General features: G+C 37.2%; 1 protein-coding gene and 1 pseudogene across 1 annotated transcript; one reads left to right on the top strand and one right to left on the bottom strand.

The window, feature by feature from the left end:
• LOC148035713 (MFS-type transporter clz9-like) overlaps window positions 1-20,050 on the bottom strand; it is a 59,199-nt pseudogene extending 39,149 nt beyond the window's left edge.
• On the top strand, window positions 19,246-24,547 carry LOC148035714 (sulfite exporter TauE/SafE family protein 3-like). The gene is made up of 12 exons (XM_087677717.1): window positions 19,246-20,376; window positions 21,087-21,246; window positions 21,364-21,549; window positions 21,698-21,762; window positions 21,888-21,930; window positions 22,008-22,057; window positions 22,312-22,398; window positions 22,491-22,541; window positions 22,649-22,885; window positions 23,025-23,118; window positions 23,212-23,352; window positions 23,453-24,547. Exons 1-12 carry the CDS (start codon window positions 20,140-20,142, stop codon window positions 23,530-23,532), a joined length of 1,431 nt encoding a protein of 476 aa, XP_087533843.1. The 5' UTR covers window positions 19,246-20,139; the 3' UTR covers window positions 23,533-24,547.
• The last annotated feature ends 2,619 nt before the right edge of the window (window positions 24,548-27,166 follow it).

Here is a 27,166-nt window from a genome sequence, read left to right on the forward strand (position 1 = left end):
GTCATTGGAAGCTTCAAAATAGGTTATTATTGATTTTGTGGGATCCTTTGGTACCAAACTGTTCTCATATAGTTTCGGGCTTTTTTCTAAACCTCATACCTATTACTTGATGTTGATGCTTAATAACTTGTGTGGTAGACATTGAATCATATGGGCTGAACTCAATTGGGTCTTCATAGAGACACAGTCTCAATTTATAGTCTTTATCTGGATGCTTATGTTGTACAAGGATTGAGTTCAAGCTCTTACATAGGAAATATATTCTATACTTGGCTTTTATCTGTCTCTTGGATTTTTGTTGCTTCTTTCCTCCATCTTTTATTTTCTCCGTAATATGGACTCTTCTTACCCAAGTCCCAGCAACTTTTAGCCATACATGACAGATACCTTGATAGTAGGTTGCTTTGCCTTCAACTTTGACAAGTTCCTTGCCCTTCAAAGTTGCTTCTCTAGACTGTATAGTTGGTTTGAGTAGACTTCTCCATCCTCACACACACACGCACGCACGCACACACACACACACACACACACACTCTCTCTCTCTCTCTCTCTCTCTCTCTCTCTCTCTCTCTCTCTCTCTCTCTCTCTCTCTCTCTCTCTCTCTCTCTCTCTCTCTCTCTCTCTCTCTCTCTCTCTCTCTCTCTCTCTCTCTCTCTCTCTCTCTCTCTCTCTCTCTCATATATCACACAAGAGCACTCACTAGCTCTTTTCTTTATGCTTTTGAGTGAGTAAAGGAACTCATCTATGCCCATATTTTATTTATGCTTTTGAGTGAGAAAGGAACCCATATATGCCCATCTTTTTCTCTCTACTTTTCCATAGTCAATGAGCCCTTGTGGTTGTAGGTGATTATTGAGAAGAAATCAAGCATATGATTGATGTCATTGCCTTTGATGATTATGTGCCTATTGTTGTTGATTATACTCTTAGTTGTTCCTATCAATTGTTGTTGATAATGTAGGCTTCATTGCTCCTAAAATATTTTGATGGTGATGATAACCCCAACAATCAAGTTTCAATTGTTGATGGTCTTGATCTTCTTTTTTATTGTATTGTTGAGTCAAAGTAAGTAACTTTGATATTTAAGACGATGTTGTTCTTGCTAATAATTCTTACTAATGTTTGAGATGTTCTTCTTCTTGCAAATTTTACTACTATCAATTCATATGGTGTTTATATTGAACGTGCTAACCTTTATGATGGTATTCAAATTGATCATAATCACATGGATTTTGTATCCAATATAATTGCTTAACTTTATGCTTGGGATGATGATATTCATCTGCCTCATCAAAGTAGATAAATAGCATACTAACACACATTCTCCACACATTAGGGGACATATGAACTCCAAAAGGGCCTCATAAGGAGTGTATTAGAAAACCCTAAATTGGGAATAGTCCATTTCTGCCTCAAAACAATTTACCTTTTCCACACTCCATACATGTGGTGTGTGAGCACCTTTAGAGGCAATTGCATTTTTATATATCATTTTCCATTCAAATCTATAGCTTTTTTAAAGAAAATTTACGTAGTCTCCCTTAATAAGTATTGTTTTGTAAGTTTCAAAAAATATAATTATCCTTCTATTGAACTCTTGGGATATGCAAATTTTTGTATGTGAACTCCCCATGCAAACTAATATTACACTTAGAAAATCAATGTATACATTGTTCTTTCCTAGACTACATTGTCTAATGGAACCACTTCTAGAAATAATCAACTCATGATGTAACCTAGAAGATATTGATGAGTGAAAAGAAGGCCAATAAATTCTTGAGCAACATAACTTACAAGTCATCAAAAGTGGGAGTTTTAAAAATATGTATGTAAATATAGTATAGATTTTGAAAGACAACTCAAGCTAGTATAAGTTGGTATAATGTGAAACCCTAAATAAATCCTTGAACTCGAGCTAAATTCCATAAAGTAGTTCATGATTTTATGAAGCGAATTCTTGATATATGGGGAGAGACCAATATCACCACTACATGGTACTTTTTCAACTTCACTCGTGTTATTTTCTATTTGTATGATTCACCATCATAAATATAGATGGTACTTTTTCAGCTTTACTCCAAATGTCCATCTCTCAATCACCTACCTATACTCAAAGTGCAAATGTTGTAAGGTCCCCCAAATGAGGAGAAGCCATGATGAATACTGGGCATTGACTAGATCCTAGTTTATAAACTAGAAGGGTCTTTGACCTTGAAGGCCAAATGGCTACGAGATGGCCTATGTGGACTTGACCATTGGATCAAGTGGGAAAGAGCTAATGATATACACTTATTGAGAATATTTTTGGGTGATGGCTAGTGGGTTGGATGGACCATGTGGGTGGTGAGTTAAGGTGAAACATATGAGGATTGAGTTAAGGGGAAAAATTTTGGAGGATGTTTAATATCCTATCTGTTGATGAAGGATATTTGGGATACTACTCCCCAATAACCTTATCTATCCACCTCTCACTTTATGGATCCACCTTTTTTTTAACCTATCATATTGACCTCTTTATGAGGTTGTTGTGTATTTAAATACAACATAGACATGGAGCATGTTGTGATATACCTTGTATGCTCACTATCCTCCATGTGTGATATACCAATGAAGCTCATAGGACTACATATGCGGACAAACTATTCAACCATTAGTTGTATCTGTTTGGTAAAATACAAAAATATTTTCTTTTGTTCTTTCCTATTCTTCTCTATTGTACTTATGTTCATTGATATCTTATGTTACACTCTATTTTCTTATAGAATGGATTTGAGAAGAATGCTAGAAGGAGGAGAGGAATGCCACTTAGGAGCAAGTATGAAGACTATAAAATGTTGATAAAAATATAGATGGAAGAAAGGGAGAAGCTAGGGTCATGTATTTATAGCTATGTGAGCATTCAAAAGAGGTTAGATGAAAAGATTTGTGAAATGAAGGTAAGAGAATGCCCAAATTGGAAGCATTTCTTGCAAATAAAAATACAAATTTTCCTTTGACTATAGATGATATAAAATGAGGTTTTGGGGAAAGAAATGCCCTTTTTAGAGGGGGAAATTTGAAATTTTGGGCTTGGGTTTTCATACCCTCTAATGCGGCCCACCTAATAGATGATATAAAATGAGGTTTTGGGGAAAGAAATGCCCTTTTTAGAGGGGGAAATTTGAAATTTTGGGCTTGGGTTTTCATACCCTCTAATGCGGCCCACCTAATATTGGGCTAGTAAGAGTTTGTGCTATGGAGAGGGGAGATAAGGTGACAAGCCTATAAGAGGTGGGCCCAAGGAAAAAAGGAAGTGGAAAAAATATGCAAATCACCCCCTCTCCCACTGGTCCACCTCAAATCTCTTGCAATTAGGAGAGTCATCAACTCTTAAGCTAAAGGGTCCTTTGGGAATCCATGTTTCCCCTGATGACAAGATGATAGATATGGGTCATGACTCGTGTTGTTATTCAATATTATTACCAAATTCTATACCTGGGATCTTAATGTTCATCTTCCTCAACACGTAAACAACATATCGTCATGCCAATACAAGGTATATGTAATATGGCCAACTTTATTATTCTTATTAGTGTTGTTGTATGGCTTCTCCCATGTGAGATTTGGGCTTTTTTATTCAATTGCATTCGTGGTCTAATTCAATTGGGGTAGGCTGGGCATCAAGTGATTCATGTTGTCAGAAGAAAGATTTCCATAATTTTGATATTCATGCTACCATTACTACTATCGACACTAATGTTTTTTTCCACACAAGTACTGTCTTATGATGATTGGTAATGTTGATGTTGATACTACTATTACTAGGCATTATTTTTGTAATCTATTGAAGTATTGATGCTAGTGTTATTAGTACTTGCATTACTTTTGTAATAAATTGAAGTATTCATATTGGAAGTGTAACTTTTAGGGTTAATGAGCATGGCAGTAATCATGGTGGATGTTGTCTATTTGTAATGTTATGATTTTTTACTTTTCCATTTTAGTATTAAACCAAAATAGAAAAATTTAATGAGATTAAATATACTTACTTGCAAATAGTCCATTGTTTCTTTTGTTGTATAAATGCAAATTGTGTTGAAGTATGTCCTTTGTGTTTTATCTCAAAGATCTCTTCTTTATGCAAGCTGTGAATCATATCAAAATGGCTACTCCATAAGTGGACATGCCATTAGTATATGCTACATTAGTGCATGACATTGCAAGCTACACATGCAATGCCATTTATTAAGAATTGTGGATAGCCACATAGTTCAATCAATTCGAACCAATTGATTAATACATATAGAACTATTATGTAACATGATTGTTGCACAACAAATTATGACGCACTTTCCAAAAATCTATATATATATATATATATATATATATATCATAAAGAAAAAAAATTGGATAAATGGAGTTTAAAAGTATATCTTAGAATAATATAAGTATAAGCATTTGAATTCACAAGTTAAGTTACTTGAATCCCTACAGCTACATCACAAAAAATGACATGTTGAAATTGTGCTATTGCAATGGTGCTTGCCCATGCTATAATTAAGTACATTGTTGAACATGTATATTCGAATATCCCATTCACATTGACGACCTTGAAATTTTTACTATTTTCTCTTAGATTTTACCTTTGCAACCTAATGCTACATGCTATTAAAATATGCTTATGAGTACCTCAATATGTAGCTCTCTTGGTCCTATATTTGTGTATGAATTTTAAGATTACTTTATCGATAGGAGGAGGAGGAGGAGGAGGAGGAGGAGGAGGAGAGAGAGAGAGAGAGAGAGAGAGAGAGAGAGAGAGAGAGAGAGAGAGAGAGAGAGAGAGAGAGAGAGAGAGAGAGAGAGAGAGAGAGAGGGAGGGAGGGAGGGAGGGAGGGAGGGAGGGAGGGAGGGAGTGTGTGTGTTATAAGATCCGAGATACACGCTCGACTTTCTTATATATTAAAATATATATGGTAAATATTATGCTGGCACAGAGAGAGAACATATGAGAGAAAAGAAAGATGTCAAGAGAGAGAGAGAGAGAGAGAGATTGAAAACACACTAGGGACTAGAAGTTGGGCTAGTCCCCCCACCTTGTGGAGTTATATTATTGACAAGGAGCTAGCTCCTCCGTTGCACATAAACCAATTCTTAACTTATAGATCTTGAGAACAAGATCACAATTCCTCGCACAGTATACAACCGGCTAACACTTGCATGACTTAGAAGTTGGCACCTTTTGATTCTTCTTGAGTCTCTCCTACACAATATGTGTAGAGCTTTCCTCTTGGAGCTTGATTTCAGGAGAGCTTCCGCAGCACTTGTACCTTCTCTTCTCCTCTTGGAACTTGATTTTAGCAAAGCTTCCACAACACTTGCACCTTCTCTTCTCCTCTTGGAGATTGATTTTAATATAGAGCTTCTGCAACACTTGCATCTTCTCTTCTCCTCTTGGAACTTAATTTCAGTAAGTCTTCCATAGCACTTACACCTTCTCTCTTTCTCTTGGAACTTGATTTCAACAGGGCTTCCACAGCACTTGCACCTTCTCTCCTCCTCTTGGATGCATGCAAAGTGATGCTTTCTTCACCTCCCCCACACCCAAGGAGAGCCTCCTCTTTTATAGGCTTTCAAGAGCTTCTCTTCTTGGAGAGAGACTTGAGTGCTAAGATTGGAAAGGTTGATCTTCATGCAAGATCTGGATGTGCCAGGACCTACTTTGTAGCACCAATTTCGAGATATCTCTCTGTGTGTTGTTCGGATGGAAAAATGTCAAACATGAAAGTTGTAGATCTCTTGTTTTTGATATCCCACACGGGCCGTTTTTAGAGATCTTCTTTCTATTGCGAGATATTTTAAAAATGGATTCACCATGTCTATTTTAAGAAAAAAAACTTTTTAAATTGTACTCTTAACTTGTGGTCATGTAACCACCTTGAGCCATAGATAAGGAGAGTTCATTAGATTGCATTGTGCCTCAAACTTAAGATTGAATTCCACACAAAAGCTTGTGTCATTTTAGACCTTAGAAAGAGAAAATCACTTCTCTCCTCACTTCCAGGGGATCATGTCTCTCATCTTTCTTAGTGAGAGAATTACCTCTCTCATCTTTTTTAATGTGTATGCAAGATCTACTAAAGGTAAATAATTTTCACATTCTCTTTGATTATCAGAGACATAGGATTTCAAAAGGTCGAGAATAGTAGAATTAGCACTTTCACTCTGCCCATCCATTTGAGGATGATATAAGAGGATGAAAACTTTAACTTTTTCTCGAGGTTCTCAAAGAGAGCTTGCCAAAAGAGGCTGGTCATGGGGGGATCTCAATCACTTATAATGGACTTAGGCATGCCATGATGCTTGAAAATATGAGCAATGAATAACTTAGCCATATGATCGATTTTGATTGTCTTTCGCACAAGTATAAAGTGAGCTTGCTTACTGAATCTATCAATGATAGTCTAGATTTCATCATTGCCTGCTTGTGTGTGAGGAAGCTCCATGATAAATTCCATGGCTATACTTTCCCAAGGCTCATTGGGAATACATAATAGTTTCAATAGACCAGGTGGTTTATGCTTGTCATACTTTACTTTTTGGCATATCTTGCGCTCGTGGATATATCTTTCAATGTCAGTTCTAAGAGTGGGCATAAAGAAATATCTTTCCAATGTTTGAGTAGTGGGTAGAATACCCCTATGTCCAGCATATGGAGATGCATGCATCCATTACCTTGTGTCGTAATGGTAATGCTACACAAATTGCTTCTTGATTATACAAATAACCATCTCGAATTGAGTAAGGTCTAATCAACTAACCTAAGTTAAGATGATCCCATATGGTTGAGAAGTCGGACCAGTTGCATATATTTTGGGTAAATCCATGAACTCATTATGGTAAACAATTGTGATTGCATTCACTCGAGGTTGCCATGATAGAGCATCTGCTACCACATTCTTAGTTCTAGATGTGTGAAGGATTTGAAAATGAAACATAGATAAGAAATTTGCCCAACGCATCTACTTCTCTGAGAGCTTTGTATCTTAGACTTTGGTGATTTGTTTTAATAACAAAATCTACGCCAAGTAAATAGTGTTTCCATACTTGAAGAGCATGTACCACCACCATAAGCTCTTTCTCATATACTGGAGTATATAGCTCATGGTCCTTGAGGCATCGGCTCTCAAATTCTATTGCATGATGATCTTGGTTAAGCACAGCTCCAATGCAATCCCCAAAAGCATCGCAGTGAACTTCAAAAGGTTTTTGAAGATATGGAACTATGAGAACTGGTTCTTGAGTCACAAGAAACTTAATTCTTTCAAAGGCTTGTAGTTTCCTTGATCCCTAGCGAAAATGTATTCACTTCTTAGTAAGGTCATGTAGAGGAGATGCAACATACGCAAAACCTCATATGGCTTCCTGTAGTATGAACATAGGCGCAAGAAACTTCTAACTTCATGTACAAAAGTAGGTGTAGATCATTCAACAATGGCTCGAATCTTCTCAAGATCCATTCTCACCAAATTGTGAGAAACAATATGGCCCAAGTAATGAATTTTCGAAAGGAAAAATTCACTCTTCTTAGCACTTCCCAGTAGTCTATGCTTGCAAACCTCTTGAAAAACAATAGATATATGTTTTCTATGCTCTTCTTCAGACCGTGAAAATATTAGAATGTCATCAAAGAAGACACATGTGAACTTTGAATGAGGTCTAAAAATTCTCTCCATCATTCGATTGAATGTGGCAGGTGCATTAGTCAAACCAAATGGCATGACTAAGAACTCATATAGTCCAAATGTTGTGCAAAAAGCTGTCTTATGAACATCTTCAGGTGCTATCCATATTTGGTGATATCCGCTCTTGAGATCAATGCGACTAAAGATACTAGCCCCTTGCAACTTATCCAAGATATCATCTATCCTTGGAATAGGAAAACGATTCTTGATTGTGATCTTGTTCAAAGATATATAGTCTATGCACATATGAAAAGAACCGTCTTTCTTTTGAACAAGTAAGACTGGAGAGCAGTATGGAGAAGAGCTAGGTTGGACTAACCCTTTTTCCAACAGTTCATTTACTTGTTTTAGGATCTCCTCTTGCTGACTTGCACTTACTCAGTAAGGCGGTTGATTAGATGGTGAACTCCCCAGGATAATATCAATTGTATGATCTTCCGGGCGCTTAGGAGGTAACTCTCCTGGGAGTGAATCACTAAAACAATCTTCATATTGTTTAACAAAATCATGTATGGCTTGATCAATTAAAGAGAGGGGTTCTTTCAAAGTCTGAGACTTAGAAGCATTAGTTGGTATTGTGTGTTCATTAGAGGCATCAAGTGCCCTTGAATCATTAGCTTCTTTTGACTCTCTAACAAAAATCATGTATGCACAAATAGCTTTCTTCATTTCTTTAGAAATGCTAACATGACTAACCATTAGCACAGGCCAATCTCCAGCATCGACAATGCATACTATGTTCTGACCCTTGATTTGAAATGCAAGGGTCTTCTTAACAAAATCAGGAAGAGGTCTAATCTTGTAATGCTAAGGCATACCTAAGATAACATCACAGTTACCAATGGGTGCAAGGAGAAAAGATTCTTGGTCACGGTAATCCCCAATTCTAAGATTCTAAGTCCTTCAAATGCCGAACCTGATCCAAATGGTGTTCCCAATCGATCCAGTAGAATTTGTAGCCTTTCAGCAATATTTGTTGACACAAAATTATCTGTGGACCCTAGATCAAAGAGTATCAAAACTCATTGATTGTTGAGTGTCCCCCAACCCTTTAAGAGTCTTCTTTTCTTCTCATTTGAATGAGTGTTAGCTTGCACATTCGGAATATAATTTCAGGATGGCGGAGGAGGATCTTTAACCACATTTTCTTCCTTCATTTTGTGAGGACAATCAGGCTTCATATGCCCTAACTCACCATAAAGAAAGCACCTTCCTTCCTCTTTGTACTTTTGTATCTCAGAGGGTGAGAGATACTTGCGCTTCTTGTTACCCTCTAGCTTTGAATATTGGTCATGGGTAAAGGTAGGTCTTCTTCGATTAGTCATGTCTCTTATAAAGCTACTCATGTCTAGCTCTATAAGAACTCATATCCAACTTTTGAGATGTTCCAGGTGTATGCAAACTTTCAACTATGATGGCAGACTCCATCATGCGAGATAAGTTTCATGTGGATACACCTTCATGGTTCTGTGTACTAGTGACTTTTTCATGCTCTTTTTGGCCTAGCCAATCCCACTCCTTCTTGACATCATTCTCAAAATAAGGAGGCAAGAACTGAGCATAAAGCTTCTTCTTGAACTTTTTCCAAGTTGTAGGTTTCTTTCCCTCCAAAATGAGAGTCAACCACCAATTGCTAGTAGTGTCTTTCAAGTGCATGCCTATATGCCGTGGAGCTTGGACTTTTATGAGAAATTACCATAAGAAAAAGCAACTTCAAAATTTGGATGTGCTATCTTTCTTTGCTATTGAATAGTTCTACAAAGAGAAAAAGTTGTCAAACAAAAGTGGATTTAAAAATATTCAAAATTCACAAAACCCAAATAAATGTATAAGATTTCTAGGTTGAAAATTGAAAACACAACACAAGATTTTACAAAACACAAGACAAATGTACTCCAAAGGGAATCTTCCATAAAATGAAATATTGAAATTTGAGATTAAGTGCGGTATGAGATCCAACCATAAATATGTATGCTTATGTATCAAATCTCATGGATTATCCTGGCCCTAAGTTAGCATTAATTATGTTTCTCTTGCAAGAATCATATAGTAAAAATTTTGCCATGGACTTCGGTGAGAAGATCAAATTCTATTAATAGTGAGACTTAACCATGGGCTTAACCAAATGGTCAAGTGATAATGAAATGTTAAGTGTGAGTGTGGTATGAGATATAGTGAAAAATCATTGTGATTATCTAGAAAATATCATGGATGATTTTGTCCCTAAGTTAACATTGGATTTCTTCTCCATGTAAGTTTCCTATGCAAGGATCATACTTTAGGAACTTTGCTACGATTTTTGGCCATGTGGTAAAATCCTATTTAATCAAAGAATGAGATTTAGTCCAATATGAGATCCACCCATATATGCTTGACAAAGGCTAACGCCTTAGTAGGATCTCTCTTACTAGAGTAAGAGTCAAACTTTATGTCCTTATCCCCAGACTTGAAAGTTTTAGCCTTCTTAAGATTGCTCCTCTTATGGTCCCTCTTTGTCCGTTTACTGATTGCACGAGACTTAGAACCAAGAGAGTAAGTAGGAGGTAGAAGTTGATGACAAGGAGGAGAAACTTGAGTAATCAGGGGAGTAGCTCGTTTTTGAGGGAGATGACTCCCTCCTTATCTACCTCACTCGAGGTGAGGTCTTTTTACTCTTCTTGACCGGAGAGTCCTTCTTCCTTCTAGGAAGCTTCTCAGAAATTGGATGCTTTGCATCTTCACCATCAATTGGTGCAATGGTGTTTCCTCTAGTATCACCATTTTTTGGAGGATTCAGTCCTTCATAAGTAGCTTCTTCCCTTGCCCTTAAGATGTCAATCAATTGATGTACTTTAGGAATCTCCAAGAAGCTACAATACTCTATCAATTGAGCATGTCATTGCTCACTTGTAGGCACTTCATCAATTGTCATCTTTACCTTCTTCTTGCAAGGATGGCCTTTACTTTGAGAAAAGCAAAGAGATTTGCTCTGATACCACTGTTATAAGATCTGAGATACATGGTCGACTTTCTCATATACTTAAAAAGATATATGGTAAATATTATGCTGTCACAGAGAGAGAACATATGAGAGAAAAGAAAGATGTAGAGAGAGAGAGATAGAGAGAGAGAGAGATTGGCAACACACTCTTTTCCAAATTGTCATGCTTGACACACTTTTTGCATATCAACCACTTTGAACTTAGGCAATCCCATCACAGTTTCACATGACGGTATATTCTTCAACTGTTGCATATTTACATGGCTAATATGTTTATGCCAAATGTCAATATCAGCCACAACTCGTGCAGCTTGTGCAAACATAGTAGCCTTTGACTTAAATACTTGCCTTTTGTAACCAGTTTACATATGTTCCTGAAATCTTCTACAAAGCAATCCTTTTGATTGAACTTTACTTGAAATCCCTACTCAACCATTTGCACAATAGAAACCAAGTTCTTTGCAATGTTGGGCACATGCAGCACATCAACTAGATAGTTAACTTTTCCATTCTATATAGAAAATGGGACACTCCCAACATGAGAAATAGGATGTGTTGTCTAGGAATTTCAAGATTTTCATTTCTCTAAACCATTCTCCATGAGACGTCATATGATTAGAGGCACTTGAATCCACATACCATACATCATCAGTCATCAGTACTACTGATGCATTTGCATTTATTGCGGTCATCATTTGCTATTGCATAATAAACAACTTCTCATTGTCAACCCGATTACTAATAGATGCATGATTATTATGATGTCTTCTCCCATTTCTATTATTTCCATCTCTTTTCTTTTTTGGACAGTTCTACATAATATGACTAGGTGGCCACAATTATAGCATTCCTAGTTATCATAACCTACATTCTGCCATGACCTCTATTACTCTCTCTACCTCCAAACTGGTCTCTACCACTTGTATGAGTACTCCTGTGAGTCATGAGATTGCTCGTGATTTTTCCCATAGCAAACACCATTGTAGCCTCTACCTCTACCTTTACTTGTGTTAGAGTATAGAATCTATTCTGAGCTGTTCTTACTTTGTGACAAAGATGCAGCAAGACCCAAGTTTTTCTCTTCTAATATCAACATAAACATTAGATTTGCAAAATTAGGGACCGTGTTTCTTATGTTGATGGAGGTTTGGAACTGCTTGTACTCCTCGCCTAAACCATCTAAACATCCAGCCACTATATCATCATCATCAACATGTACTTTAATAGATCCAGGAGCTTCAAAAATGCTCTTAATATTCAATGCATAATCATTAATAGGTAGATTGGCAAGCTTGGCATTATTTAACTCAGACTTAAAATGCAACTTTCTGGCTTTGGTATTTCTACCATATAGTTTGACTAGGTTATTCCATGCTTTTGCAAGACTGTCTATAGCCAAAGTAAGCCCAATTATGTTATTTGAAATATTAATGGAAAGACAATACATAACTTTTCGAGCACCCTAGTTCCGTTTCTTAAAAACCTAAGCTTATTAGGCATGGCATTTCCCTCTAGTAACTATGGAGCCTCAACGTTATGTCCTTCAATGTAGTCCCAATAACTTTTACCCATAAGAAAATTGGTCAATATGAACTTCCAAGAATGGAAGTTATACTTATCAAGCTTGTCACTAACAATCTGATTAAATCCCTCAGACATTGTGCATCAAAACCCAATAATCTACTTTTATTAATAGCATGCTAATTTAGGTAAATTGTCACTCATACTGAACTCAATACATAAGCATACCCTGAGCGAGACCTATAATGTTTGTATGAACAACCTCTAGCTCTTGAATGGAGGTCGAAACACACCCAAAATGTAAATCCAACCACATAGGTTTAGATCAAATATTTGAAACATTCCTTCAAGCACTTCAATCTTGTGAAGACAACTCAACAATTGGAGATTGCAGGAGAGAGATCTCCACAAGTGTTCTCCACATCAAGGCTTCCTTGTATAGACTCTTCGGCTTGTGGCTCATAGCTCCTCACTTAAACACCACTCTGATACCATGAAAGGATGGGGGGAGAGAGAGGAAGCTTGAGCTCTTGCAAGACACACAACACATAGAGAATGCACACAAGATAGGATTCAGCTGAATAGCTTGGTCCATAGAGTGAACACACTAACCAAAAAGATGACTAGATAGATATCCCATAGGTTGGGTAGGTGGACTAATTGATTTCTAGCTATAAAGTATTAGTGGAATGATATGGTGATGTAGGTACCAACCACGTCACTTATACAAATGCAAAAACAATCATCTAGGTACATGAGTGTCTACTCATGTTGAGCTTGACATCTCAAAAAGGGCATGGCCAATTGAGTTTCATATTTTGTCTTGACTCTTTAGGAAACCGCAACAAAACTTCCATCATCTCATCTTTTGACATGTCAGCATCTAATAGCTTTGTTATATCAAGCAAAACTCGATCCTTAACCAATTCACAAAACAGAGAATGGCTTGTTAGGATTGTATTTGAAATAGATGACTATGACCCAAGAAAATACATAAAGTAACCCTTGCACATATGTAAAATAGCTTGGGGATTTGTAATCATTTTCACTTATAGAATTGCTTAGTCAATGACCATATTTTCCCAGGCAAAAGATGTAATGTAGACCATAATAGAATTTATGGAACTAGCAATTATTATCTTGTAAGACCTCTAATAATGCAACAATCTTAGCCTATTGGTAAGATCACATTTGAAATTTATTGATGAGCTCTAACAATCTCACAAAGGCAAAGAGCAAGAGGTGGTCCTATAGCAAATTCATCAAAAGAAAATGCACTTTGCTAGGAGTTGCTATGTAGCCTACTATCTTTATCTGCAAAGCGTAGAATGATGTATCCTATATTTCCTTTTAGTAGACATTTGCACATTAGAGTTCAAGAGATCAAGCGAGGCAATGCCTTTAGAAGGAAGACCTAGTACAAACGTTAAATGTAATAATTGTCATACATAGCTATAAAATATTTCATGTTAGTAAAAGGAGGAATTAAAGCACAATTGCAAGTTACTTAATAGGGTGTTTAGGCATCTCAAACACTAGAGGGAAGTGATCAGAGAGTACATAGCATTACAAAACCTAAATATCCAAAACCTTTGGAAGCAACAAATTTTCATGTAGAACATGCATGCCATCCAAATGGCTTCAAGTTTCCAAGTGTCACGTTGAATGAAAGGTAGCAATTTTTCAAAGTTGGCCATTGGCTTCTAGGGAACAACATGCAATAACTTGCAATCATAAACTAGTGGTAGCTTGCCCAAAAGTACATCACGGTGATGAGGAGCTTTCAGCATGGCCTCATAAAACCCTTGGATAAGAAAAAATATTCTCAACACAATCCTCTTTCAAAACAACTAGTAGCCATGGCCTTATAAAAGACACCATTGGAATTTCAATAGTGGAAAACAAGATGACCCCTTTTTCATGAAAAGAGGAAAAGGAACACAACACCTTTGTATCCACATAAGTATCCAAAAAATCATTTTCGTCAAAATCCAAAAGAATATTTCGACCATGCTCCACATGCTACCGAATAAATTAATTTGCAAAATCCAAAAGAGGCTCCCGATATAATTCCCAAAAATAATCTAACTAACTGGTTGCCTGAGCATAAGAAAACATTCAAAACTCTCCAAGAAGTGATGTGGTTGTCTCACACATACGGGATCCAGAAGAGGCTTGGTTTGCTTGATGATTAGCATAACAAGTTCAAATTTAGACTTTAGGACCATGCCATCCTCATCCAATTTGTCTCACATGCAAGAGGGGGATTTGTAACATGCTTGGTTCACTTAATGATTAGCACAACATGTTCAAAAACAAAGTTTGGGATCATGCCATCTTCATCTAGATTAGGGCCCAAGGCCTCTACTACTTGATTAATGAAAGTTGTAGGACTAATCACAAAATATATGTCCAAAACTTGTTCATACACTAAAGGTCATAGAGGGTTGTTTCAAAGTAGGCATTTTAGTTGTAGATTATGCAAATCACATGATTCATAGAACCTGATCATAGGGTACACAGATTGTAGGTTTGGAGAGTAGTGCACTCTCTCTCTATGTTAGCTACTAAAAAAGAGAGCACTTAGGATAAAGGTTTACATGAATAGAAGGTTAAAGATTTACACGAATAGAGATAGAAAAGTAGATTATTCAAGAACACTTGATCTATGCATAGTCCAAGAGGAAGAAGAAACGTAGAGACCAAATTGTAGCCTCCATAATTGTTGCTCCTAATTGTTGGTAGGAGAGTGCTTGCACAATTGACCCTTGAAGATAATTGTTAGAAGTGGAGGAACACCCAATCTACTTCAGATATCATTCTGTCTCTATCTCTTTATCTGTCTCTGTTTGTCTATTTGTCTCTCCTCTCGATATTTATTCACTTTCTCTCTCTCCACTATCTTTTTTTTCCATCTCCCTCCCCTTCCCCTTCCCCTTCCCCTTCCCCTTCTCTCTCTCTCTCTCTCTCTCTCTCTCTCTCTCTCTCTCTCTCTCTCTCTCTCTCTCTCTCTCTCTCTCTCTCTCTCTCTCTCTCTCTCTCTCTCTCTCTCTCTCTCTCTCTCTCTCTCTCTCTCTGGGGACAATTCACCATTGTAGGTACCCATGCAACCTCTTACCCACTTACTAGCATCATTGCCACTTGTCTATGTCATGACTACTCACATATCATTGCCTCTTGTATGCTTACTACCACTCATCTACAGACATCAAATTGTCACTCGCCATCCTATTGGTATCTCCCATCATTTCATTTGCTTTTTAGCCTACTTAGCATTATAGGTCCATGATGCATCCCCTTACACACATTATTTTGCCTACATGCCATAGAGACGTATAGAGAGAGAGAGAGAGAGAGAGAGAGAGAGAGAGAGAGAGAGAGAGAGAGAGAGAGAGAGAGAGAGAGAGAGAGAGAGAGAGAGAGAGAGAGAGAGAGAGAGAGAGAGAATCACAAATAATGAAACTCAAATTTTGCAATGTTATATGTGAAAAGAGAGGCAATCACACAAATAATCAAATTCAAATTTCAAAATCCCAAAACATGCTTAGCATGTTATAGAAAAAATGTGAAATTTCTTAGAGAGAGGGAGAATAACCAATAATCAAACTCAAATATCACAACACTATATGTGAAAAGAGGGAGAATAACCAATAATCAAACTCGAATATCACAATGCTATATGTGAAGAGAGTGAGAATCACACGAATACTCAAATTCAAATTTCAAAAAGCTAAAATTTACTTGGCATGTTACATAGGCTAAGGAGGTTTGGGAAAAGCTTAAATGGTTTGGAAATTACCTTAGCCACAACAAAAATGATAGATAGCATAAATGTTATGTGTCTTGTATGATTGGACCAATGTGAAAATATGTTAGATACACAAATGTTTGGCTATTAAGGTTCCTCCCTTGCTTGCTTTAATCTTTCTATACTTTGCCTCACTTCTCTTTCTCTTTGTTATCCTCTCTCCATCCATTTTCATGTGCCTTCACATGCACACACGCACACAATTTTTCTGTAGTGCCTTTTATTTGGCCCTAGTCTCATTCACAGATTTACTTTGGAAGACCTTTTACTTGGCCCTAAGCATGTGTCTATAACCTTATCCTCTTCTGTGATCATTGTTGTTTCCTTTTGGATAACAAAAGAAGCCATGTTTAAAAGTATATAGCACTAAAAGGGAAGTTGAGAGATTTGCTCGACTTATGACCTCAGCATTTGGATCACCAAAGTGACGTCGGATATAAAAATGTAAAATTTCCAAAATTATCATCTTTCAATGTTTTACCAATAACATTTAAATTGTTGAGAACTTACTACATTTATGTCTAATCAACCTTTTCCTTTGCTTTTTCTTAAAAGTGGGGAGGAGCCCTATTGTTGAGGGGCTTCTAGGATTCAAGGCTCACATTCAATAGTTAAGTAGTACCACAACATCTCACTCAATCACGCAATCATTGTTTGAAAAATATTCCTTTGCATCTTTTTGTATCCCATAGAAATTCAACTCTAGAAGTCTATCAAGAATCTCGATTTTAAAGTAAGCATGTGCACAAAACATTTATAAATTGCAATGATTATTTGAGATCAACATTTCTCGAAGACCCACCTCAACTCCCAAGGGCATTGGAGGCATAGACAAGAATTGCATGCGAAAAAAGAAAGAGAACAACAAGCCAAAGCTGAATAAAACAAGAATTGTATAAGATAATTGTCCTTTGATTAAAAGATATATATGCCCTGCCAAGTATTGCTCTAGTAAATGGATGTTCAAGTTCAAAAAGGATACGCATCTATCCATGACTGTAGTTTGCTTAATATATTATCTCCAATAAGCAAAACTAAAAAGTAACTCAATCAAAAAGGTAGGTGTGCTAATAACCATTATGCATAATATGGAAGTAACAACCATAGGATCAAGCAAGTGGAATAACCAAGTAATAACCTAAGTATAATTCCTATCTATGTGAAGCAATAACTGACGTAGAAAAGCAAGCGCAATGATGAATAGCCAATATATTTTTTATTGGGAGTTTGTTTTTATGTCTTCCTTGAGTAGCTACAAAGGTGGATTATCAATAAATGTACAAGTGTTACAACTTGCATGAAATCTAGATCAAGTTGCAAGCTTTTGGGTTTCACTTGTAGTTTCATGATAACAATTTGGGTTTGTCCATTTCTAGTCTTTTTCTTTTGTTCAATGAAATACTTGCTCATTACACTTCTAAGCAATGCTCTCAAAATAGAGAAGTAGGGGAGTTTGACTTGAAGCCTAAGCTTAGGAAGGGCTTAATGAAGAAGAAACTAGAGCAACAACTTGAGGTAGTTGCTACACTTGGTACTAAAAAGTTTTGATGGGAGAAGCTTATAGACTTCATACCTTAAGCATACAAGGAGAGTACACCTATGAGATTGCCAGTTGTTGCAATATGTCTTATAACTTGCAAATGTAGGAACTATGAAATGTAGTGAGGCCTTCTCAACATCTTCTAGTTAGTAAAGGCGCCACATTGTGAGGAGGTCAATGTGCCCAATGGTTCTTCTCCAACCAAGCACATGGTTATATTTTAGCTTCTTAAACTAGGGTCATGCCACAACCAACACTGGTTTCTGATGCCGCGGACCTAGATGACATGGAGGGTCCACCATTTTAGTGCAAATTTTGGTATTGTACTAGTAGCCATAGTATCTCCAAAAATGGACGTACTTTGTCGTGTGAGAGTTAACAAAACATGCTAGATATAGTTTTGTTAACACTACATCAATTTTGCTTCTCTCTCCTTTTTCGATTGAACAATGTTCACTTCTCTCTCCTTGTTGCCCTTGGCTCCACACCAAGCATGAACTTACAAGTGTTTGCAACACATGAGCTTCACATAGTTGCATGTGCAAGTCCATTTACTTGCATGTGCCTTGGCCCTTGTCTCTTAGCGAAATAGAACCCTTGCAAGTTGGAACTTGGAATGTCATAGCCAGATTTAGGGCCCACAGCTACCATCTTTGGTGATACGTATCAAATTTTCAAACAATTTTTTGAAGGAAGTAGATTTTATAATAAATGAATCATAAAAGGACTTCATAGAAATTGGGACTAATAATAATGAATGTTTGTCCATCTATAAATGGGTTAAATATTCTAGGACCCTCCACCTTTGTACCATCAAACCCAAATTACCATAAAAGTATACGTGACAATATATAAACAATAATAAAAGCACATATCACGATTCATGTGTAAGGAAAAGTAAGTATGGTAACAAAAGGGCACATGCCATAAATCAACAACACAAATAGAAGTGCATATCCTATGAAATAACAATGCATGTACCAATGTTTTCTAAATTTAAAAAACGTGGAAATAGTATTGCAATGCTGAATTCATCTCTATAAAGGTGCTATACATAAGATAATGCCTGCAACAATTTTCATGATAATGTCTGGTGTCCATTTATAAATGGGTCAATTAGTTAATTCCAATCAAAGAACATGTCAAAAACATAAGAAGACTATGGGTTAATTAGTGAATACTAATAAAAAGACATGTCAAAAGCATAAGAAGTCTTGCATTAATGGCTCAAACAAGGAGGAAATGTGATGTTCCATGTGGTTAGAATCTTAGCCTTCTCAGCAATCTCGAAAGCAAGAACTTGCATGGTCTTCATAAGGTCTAGATTGTAGATTTCTCTAGCATAAGTAGTGTACAAAGTCTCATGGTATTGAGAAGTATCTTATAAAATAGGTAAAATCAAAGATAATGAGCTAGCTAAAATTATTGGTGCTTCAACTTAGCTAGCCTTTGGTACCTACAATATATATATATATATATATATACAATATTTTGACCTCTATGAGTGAAAGAAATCTTGTGCATCCACAAATGGTCTAATTAGACTTTAAAAAATAAGAAGCCTTGTCCATCCATAATGATCCATTAAAAAAATGGGTTAATTAGTTTTTGTTTAAGAGGGAAAAAGAAAAAAAAAACAAGCGTTGCATCTATAAATCTATAAATAACTACTCTTCGTGATTCCTTGGTGTAACGTGTTTGGATTCTAAATCTGGGTTGGGTTCATAGCTCATGAACCCCTCCTACTCTCCCCTGCCTCCTCTTTTGATCCCCCAATCCTTCCAGATTAACTGGGTCCATTAGTTGCATCTATAAATAACTACTCTCTGTCATTCCTTGGAGGTTGGTGTTTACATTCTAAATCTGGGTTGGGTTCATAGCTCATGAACCCCTCCCTCCTCTTTTGATCCCCCAATCCTTCTAGATTAACTGGGTTCATAGCTCATGAACCTCTCACCCCCCAAAGTACCTCCTCTGTCAATGCTGCTGGAGGGAAGGCGCCATTGAAGGCTGCACAGAAGAACACATCGTAAAGAAGAGAAAGTTGTGCTCCTGTGAACAGAAGCTCCACAATTTCAAGGCTGCACAGACGAATACAGATACTTATAAAGAATAGAAGCTGTGCTTTTGTGAGAAGAAGCTCCACAAAAGCCCGAGTATTAGTAATCGTAGTAGCAGTAGTAGAAGAAGAAGAAGGGGAAGAAGAAGGACCACAAGAAGAAGAAGAGAAGGAGGGAGGACTTCAAGAGGAGGAGGAAAAGAAGAAGAAGAGAAAGAAGGAGAAGAAGCAAAGGAGGGGAAGCAAAACAAGGTTCGGCAAAGAAGAAGAAGAGGAAGAAGGAGAAGCAGCAAAGAAGAAGAAGATTCAGTACCGCATGCACCTGCAGGATCTGCAATTTCAAACCAGGGACCACAGCTAGCCTGTGCATTCCGGCTTCAAAACCAGGATTCACAGCAGATGAACTATCCTGCAGTGGCATCATAAGCTACATTACGCTACTCGGGGCTGACCAGTTAAATAACTGTTTCTAGATCACCCTTCTGGTGGGTTGGGACTCATCACAGGTCCATGGACGTCTTCCAAAGTGGATTTTACAGACATGGTGACACCAAATCCATGCTCTCGCTTGTTTTGTTTGGCACACTGTTGTGCTTGATTGCAGCAATGAGTGGGCACATGCAGAAGGCTTATCTTCAAAGCGAGAGTATGGTGTCACAGAACAGCATTTGGCCTTATTTCTCCTCCATACAGCTCCTGCCGAGAGAATTCGATCTCAAGGAGAGTGCATATGATCATGTTTGGCCGGTAAGGTGTCAGGAAGTTAGTTGACCAAGTTTCGGATTGTGCAATTATAGTATTTGGATGTGCAATATGCAAAATCATTTTGCTCTAGCTGGTTCAGTTCTTTTGCTTAAGTATTCATCAATTATCATAACATTGTAAGCTTGATAAAATTTCAGAACATAGATGTGTAACTTTCCTATTCTAATCTTACATTTGGATTTTTAAACATATTTGTTTGAAGGCATTTATTTTGTAGATCTGAGTTTTGCTGCTGTGATATTTAGCTTCAGTAAATATCGAGTGCATCAAGTAAGCACTCTTCTGTGCCATACACAAAATCAGAATGGTTCTTTTTACACTCACGTACTGTAAGTTGGTTGCCTTGCCTCGCCTTGAATCAGACCCAATCTCTGGTTTAGGTCATTGAACTGCACTGTATACATGAACCTTTCTGGTTTTCGGTGGTTTACTTCGCTGTCTTATGGTTACTAAACTATCTGTATACATAATTTTCTAGCATTGTTTCTGTTAATGTTGAAAAGGTGCCATCCCTATATTTGTGCATGTATAACTCATGCATGTGTGTGTGATTATGCAAATGCAATATGTTCACAACTGGGCTTCCTTTCTTCCCTTGGATTCATTTGATGTGAGATTTCCCCTGCAATCTAATCTTGGCAATCTTGATGGTTCTCCTTGTTATCATAAAGCATATAATTTTCTTACTGCAGGATTTGGAATTTAACTGGCGGGTCGTAGTGGGAACCATAATTGCCTTTGTGGGTGGGTCACTAGGATGTGTCGGAGGTGTAGGCGGAGGTGGGATCTTTGTTCCAATGCTGACACTAGTGATGGGATTTGATCAAAAGTCTTCTACAGCTCTTTCTAAATGTAAGCTCTTAAAATTTCTGTGGGCATCTTTGGTCCTTTTAAAACTTTGGGGTGTTTTAGTAAAACCAATATATGTGTATATTAACAAGTTGATTTTTCTCATCACTCACGTTGCAGGTATGATCATGGGAAGTGCTGCTGCATCTGTCTTGTACAATTTTGGGCTTTCTTCTCCAATTATTGATTATGATCTTGCTCTGATTTTCCAACCTGCATTGATGTTGGGAATCAGCATTGGGGTGGTCTTCAATGTGATATTTCCAAATTGGATAGTCACTATTCTGCTCTTAGTGCTTTTCACTGGTATGTTTCTATTGAGCTGCTAGTTTATTGCAGCACAAATTCATTGGTTTTAGGTTTACAGTGGTGAAGGAAGAGGGATTTTTACTTGTTGCATGTTTCTGGCAATGGATAGGCATTTTATCTTTTGTGATTTTTTTTTGGGTTGCAGGGACTTCATTGAAAACATTCTTCAATGGAATCTCTCTATGGAAAAAGGAGACACTTGAAAAGAGGGTAAGTACATTTATCGAAATGTGTACGTCTCTCCACATTTCCATCTCTAGTTACTAGAAAAACTATCAAAATTTAAGCTATCAACCACTTTCAGATGCAGATTTTTGAAGTGCCATTATGTGCAGGTGGTTAAGGAAGCAAAGACTTTGTGTGCGCCTTGTGAAGCAGGCTAGTATTTATAACAAAATGTTTTATGCTGTTCACTGTAAAGAAGTATCTTACCTTTTATATAATGCATTGTTCAGGTCTTGAAAATGGAGACTACGAGGCTTTGCCTGCAGACTTCACTGGTTTTGTAAGTGGTAGACCTAAAGTTTCTCTAATAGGAAATCTCATGGAGAGCTATGGGAAGGATGTAGCGATACTAAATTCACTCTAATGCATGCATCTTATATTAGCAATATGCTGCCAAAAGGGAAAGATTACTTATTGCTGCAGTGGCTATTTGGCCTGCAATATACCCTTTAAACTTTGAATGCTGAGTATCGTGATGACTTTGGAGAGGGCTGAAGCTCATGTGATGACTGCATCATTTCATGATGATTGTAGGAACATTCATCCCCAAAAGTGAAGTGGACCAGCATTGCAGCGCTATTTTATGTGTGGATATCTTTCTTGGTCTTGCAGGTTTTAAAGGTAAACCATTGTTTGCTGGTTATTGGCCAAGTTTTTCTCTTGACAAGCAAGAGCAAAATCTAAGCCTGATTTCTTTGTTTATGATATGGCAGAACTACACGAAGACCTGTAGCAAGTACTATTGGCTGTATAATCTACTGCAGGTACTTCTTTCAAGTGCTAGTGAGCAAACAAATTGCTATGTTTCCAGCAGTGGAAGTTGAAAGTGTCCCTCAGCAGGCTCATCTCTTTGTAACAATGTTGGTTGAAGGTTCCAGTGGCAGCTTCAGTATTTTTCTCGAAGGCTATCATTCTGTATCTTAGGAAGAGGACCACTACGAAAGAGGAGGTGTACTCTAATTCGCTTGTTAAGATCCAGTGGTCATTTCCTACGCTGTTTCTGTGTGCTTTTTCTGGCCTTTTAGCTGGCATGGTGGGTGGTCTACTGGGACTTGGGGGAGGCTTTATTCTTGGACCGTTATTCCTGGAGTTGGGAGTTCCACCCCAGGTTTGCTATGTAACATTTGTTGTTATAAGATACTAGTATGGGCTGTTTCTTTGTTTAATGCTAGAAGTATAGACTGAACGATGCTGTTTTCAATGACCCATAATGCCTAGTTTATAGCAGTTGAAGTCGTGTCTTGCAGGTGGCAAGTGCAACAGCTATTTTTGTCATGCTTTTCTCCTCTTCAATGTCAGTGATTGAATATTATCTGCTCCATCGATTTCCAGTCCCTTTTGGTATGTGGTTCTGATATCATTTAGTCTATGCAGACCATGTAAATTTCAGGTTTTAGTAAATTAATTGATGGTCTATGCTGCATGTGTCTCCAGCTCTCTATCTAGTTGCAGTAAACGCTGCAGCAGGTTTCTGGGCTCAGTATGTGCTTCAGAGAGTTTTGGCGTTCTTCGGAAGAGCGTCAGTAATAGTTTTTATCTTGGCATTGATTATTTTTATCAGTGCAGTCTGCTTGGGTAAGCCAGTACTTTGCATGATGTTTGAATTTTCACTTACAAAGTTTGTTCTTCCAGGTTAGTGCACACCGCTTTTCTTGAGCGTTTCTCTTGCATGCAGGTGGCTATGGGATTCGTGATGGTATCATCAAGCTCAACAACCATGAATACATGGGTTTTCTGAATTTGTGTACAGCATGAGAAGCAATACAGCATTCATTATGCTAATTACATGATAAGGCTTCAGCTTTGTTCATGTTCTAGGTGGATGGTGCACTTCAGAAATTGCTACTTATGAGCTTCTTGATGCTAAATCACAATTGTGGTAGTGGTGAACAAGGGGGGGGGGGGGACACATGTAACATTGCATTTTTTGTTGAAATTAAGTCAAAATTTCCTATTTTTTCTGCAAGGTGGTCATGCTTTTAGTGTTCATGCCCCCCCTTCTGATGGTAGGAATTGAGTGTGCACGCACATTAGGTCAAAGTGGTAATTATCTTAAGGTGTGCCCAGCATAATCTAGCTATTGAGAGGGAATTTGTGGGATTGTATAGTGTCAAGTTTGAAGCAAGGTTAATAGTGTCAACAACCAAAAGCACCGAACTTTCCAAATTGCATGAGGAAAGTGCAATGCTATAAGCTTTTAGCTTTAGGCATTGGAAGCATTCAGAATGGGGTTGGGAGCGAGGATGGAAATGCGAAACCTAGGGAATGAGGGCGAGGATGGAGATGGCATTTAAAAAGCATATAAAATTGCACCATAAGTGTCAGGTGTGGTAACCTCAACCTAACCAACCTTAGCTCAGGTTTAGTTGATCATGATTATAAGTCTCTTAATTCAGTATGATAAGCACATTGACGTTGAGAGCATTGTGACTAGATTATTTTTACTCGTGGATGGGGATGGTGGATTTGCTCGAATCCATGATACTGCACTAAGCAAGAGCAAGTATAGGTGGTAAAAAAGCATTTTGTTGTACTTGAAAGGAGTATGGAGCTTTTATTTTTTTCTATTTAAAGGTGAGAAAAAGGATATTTTGGATGTAAATCTTAAAGCAACTAATGCACGGGGGAAATGACTTCATTGGCCAACATGTCCTCTTCCCTCCCTTGCAATTTGCACTCTTTGTACAGTAATGATGACCTTCTTTGGCTTGTAGCACTCTTATGGAGTAAACTCTCTCTCAATTGAATTAGGGCCCCCCCCCCCCCCCCCCCCCCCCCCCCAAAAAAAAAAAAGAGGAAACATTTCCAATACTAAGGTGCAAATACCATTGATGATAGTAAAACATAATATGTGTAAAATTGTTGCACATTGCTTTGAAGAGTAGATAATAGACATGAATATAGCTAGTCAAAGGAGTGTCTTTCAACAAATTCTTATTTATCCTACTTTCCTACTTTTTCAAAATTGTAACATGCACCAACCACCTTTAGGCTTTGATGGTATTGACCATTGGTATTTCATGGATTGGTTGCGATTTCCTCAACAACCATTGTGTTGATGATCCTTCCAAATTTGTGCATTAATGTTATCAAAGCTTTTAAATTTTAGGGATTTGGAGAAACTCGGTAAATGTAAGGTCATGCTTTAGGGCTCTATCCCTTTTCTTTGAACTATTTTCAAGTACCATCCTATGCTTTAAAGTGGAATTAGTAGTTCTCTCATTTGGGGTTGCACATGAAATGCTTTAAACTTGGGAAGTATGGATTTAGAGCTTTATGTCGCAATTTACAACTAATGTAAATCCAAACTACCACTTCTTTGAATAAGAAATTTAAATCTATGTTTCACTTTAAACTTCTTGATACCACTATAAATCCATAACAAGTATTCTTTGAGGTACTTTTAACGATGTCTTATAGGACTAGAGTAAGAAGCTAGAACCCAATCAATCTGAAGTGGAATTCCATAGTGTTTTAAACCCATCCCATTTCTTTAAAGTGCTTTCAAGTAGCATCATGTACTTTGACGTAGAAATTTGTGGTTCTCTTATTTGGAGTAGTACATGAACCTATGTCAAACTTGCAACTATAGACATTAAATCTATGTTCCACTTTAAGGTATTTGCTACCAGTATAAATCTACAACTACTTTTAACCATGCCCTTTTAGGACTTGAGTAAGAAACCTGAGATTCAATTAATTTGAAGTGGTGCCCTCAATGCTCTAAAGTCATATCCCATTGCTTAAAAGTGTATTCAAGTAATGTACTTTGCTTTAAAGTAGAAAGCTGTAGTTCCTGCATTTGGAGTAGTATATCAAACTACTTTAAACTTGGAAATAGTAGATTTAATGTAATGTTACACTACTTCAAAGTGGACTTGAGCATAATTCTATGCTTTTTGGTAGAAGTAAATAGTTCTCTCATTTGTGGGAATAGTTGATGCTATCTAGACCTAGAGCATTTCTTCTCTATAGTGCTTCCAATCATAAGGCTCTACCTTATAGAACTAGACTTAGAATGATTTCGAAACATTGGAAACACAATGCTTCAAAATTCAATCGTGCTTTAAAGTACACATTGTACTATGTGGCTTACCAAATTGTCAGAAGTAGTTGACATTTCTTTTAAAACCACAACAAGACTCATTTTTTTGCTTCTATTGTAGGCTCAACTTTGCAATCATTTCTAATGGTTGCACATGCATTAAGATATCACAACCACCAAATGAGTTGAAGCCATTTTTTTGTGTGCAATTTGAAGGACCACTTCACATGTGTGGATCACATGTAAATGGTCTCTTTTCAAGGATGCCATGAATCACATGCACAATGCCTAATTTGGTCTTCACTTGCCATCTTACATCTACATTATCCTATTTTGTGGAGCTATTTAGCTACCCTCCCACAGCAGTACCCAATGTGCAAGTGTGGCTAGTATTTAAGTATTTATATTTTTCTCTATATCTAAAGGATTTAGTTATCGTGCCTATGAGTGTGTTGTTTGCACATATGAGTGTGTTGTTTGCACATGTAATGCTTGTGGCATTCTGAAGTTGGATCTCCATTCTTATGAATAATTACATATAAAAATAACTTTACTGACCACTATAAAGCTCATTGAGGATATAGAAGCATGTATTTATGAGAATGGGAAGAAGAAAAGAAAGGATATAATGGCTAGAAAGATCTCCTATAGAGGCTTTGTTAGCTTGTTTTAAATCCATCTCAAAAGTTCATCGAGCACACCTTTACATGTAGACAACATGAGCACTCCAAGGACTCCTTAAAAAGTCTCGAGAAGATGTAATGGTCATAGTAGTGGACTTTGTTGAGAATTACTCTTTTAAGGAGCAAAGTGAAATTTGAATCTATGCATTGGCATTCACAACACAAGCAATGATTGTGGTGCACATTTCATATGCTTGCACAAAAATGGGTGAATTGAAGAAGGCTACACATTTCTACATTTTAGATGATAAGATCCATAGTACTTTATTTGTGCAATATTAGTTCCTATTATATGATGCATGGTTGAAAGATGAAGGGTATCTTCTACAATACAACTAGGTTTGGTCTTATGGAGTGATGTCACATCTCAAAGTAAGGTTCATGTTCTACTTCGTTGCTTGATTATTTCAACTAACATGATTACAAATGAATTGGAATTTCATTGCTTCTATCCATGGAAAGGGAGAGAGTGATGGAGCTTGTGAAGTTATCAAGACAACACTCACCAAGAATGGTTAAATATACAAACACATGATAACACCTACCAAAACCACTTTCCAAACCCACCATTTGTAAGGCCTTTATAGAGGCACCTCATTCTCATGAATAAAAAATTTCGTTTGCTTTGCTTTCATGCTGACTCTACTACATTGTGTCCTCA

This window comes from Lygodium microphyllum, chromosome 5, assembly GCF_053477565.2.
Source record: "Lygodium microphyllum isolate KBCC chromosome 5, Lygodium_microphyllum_v1.1.10, whole genome shotgun sequence".
In the NCBI taxonomy this organism is placed as follows: Eukaryota; Viridiplantae; Streptophyta; class Polypodiopsida; order Schizaeales; family Lygodiaceae; genus Lygodium; species Lygodium microphyllum.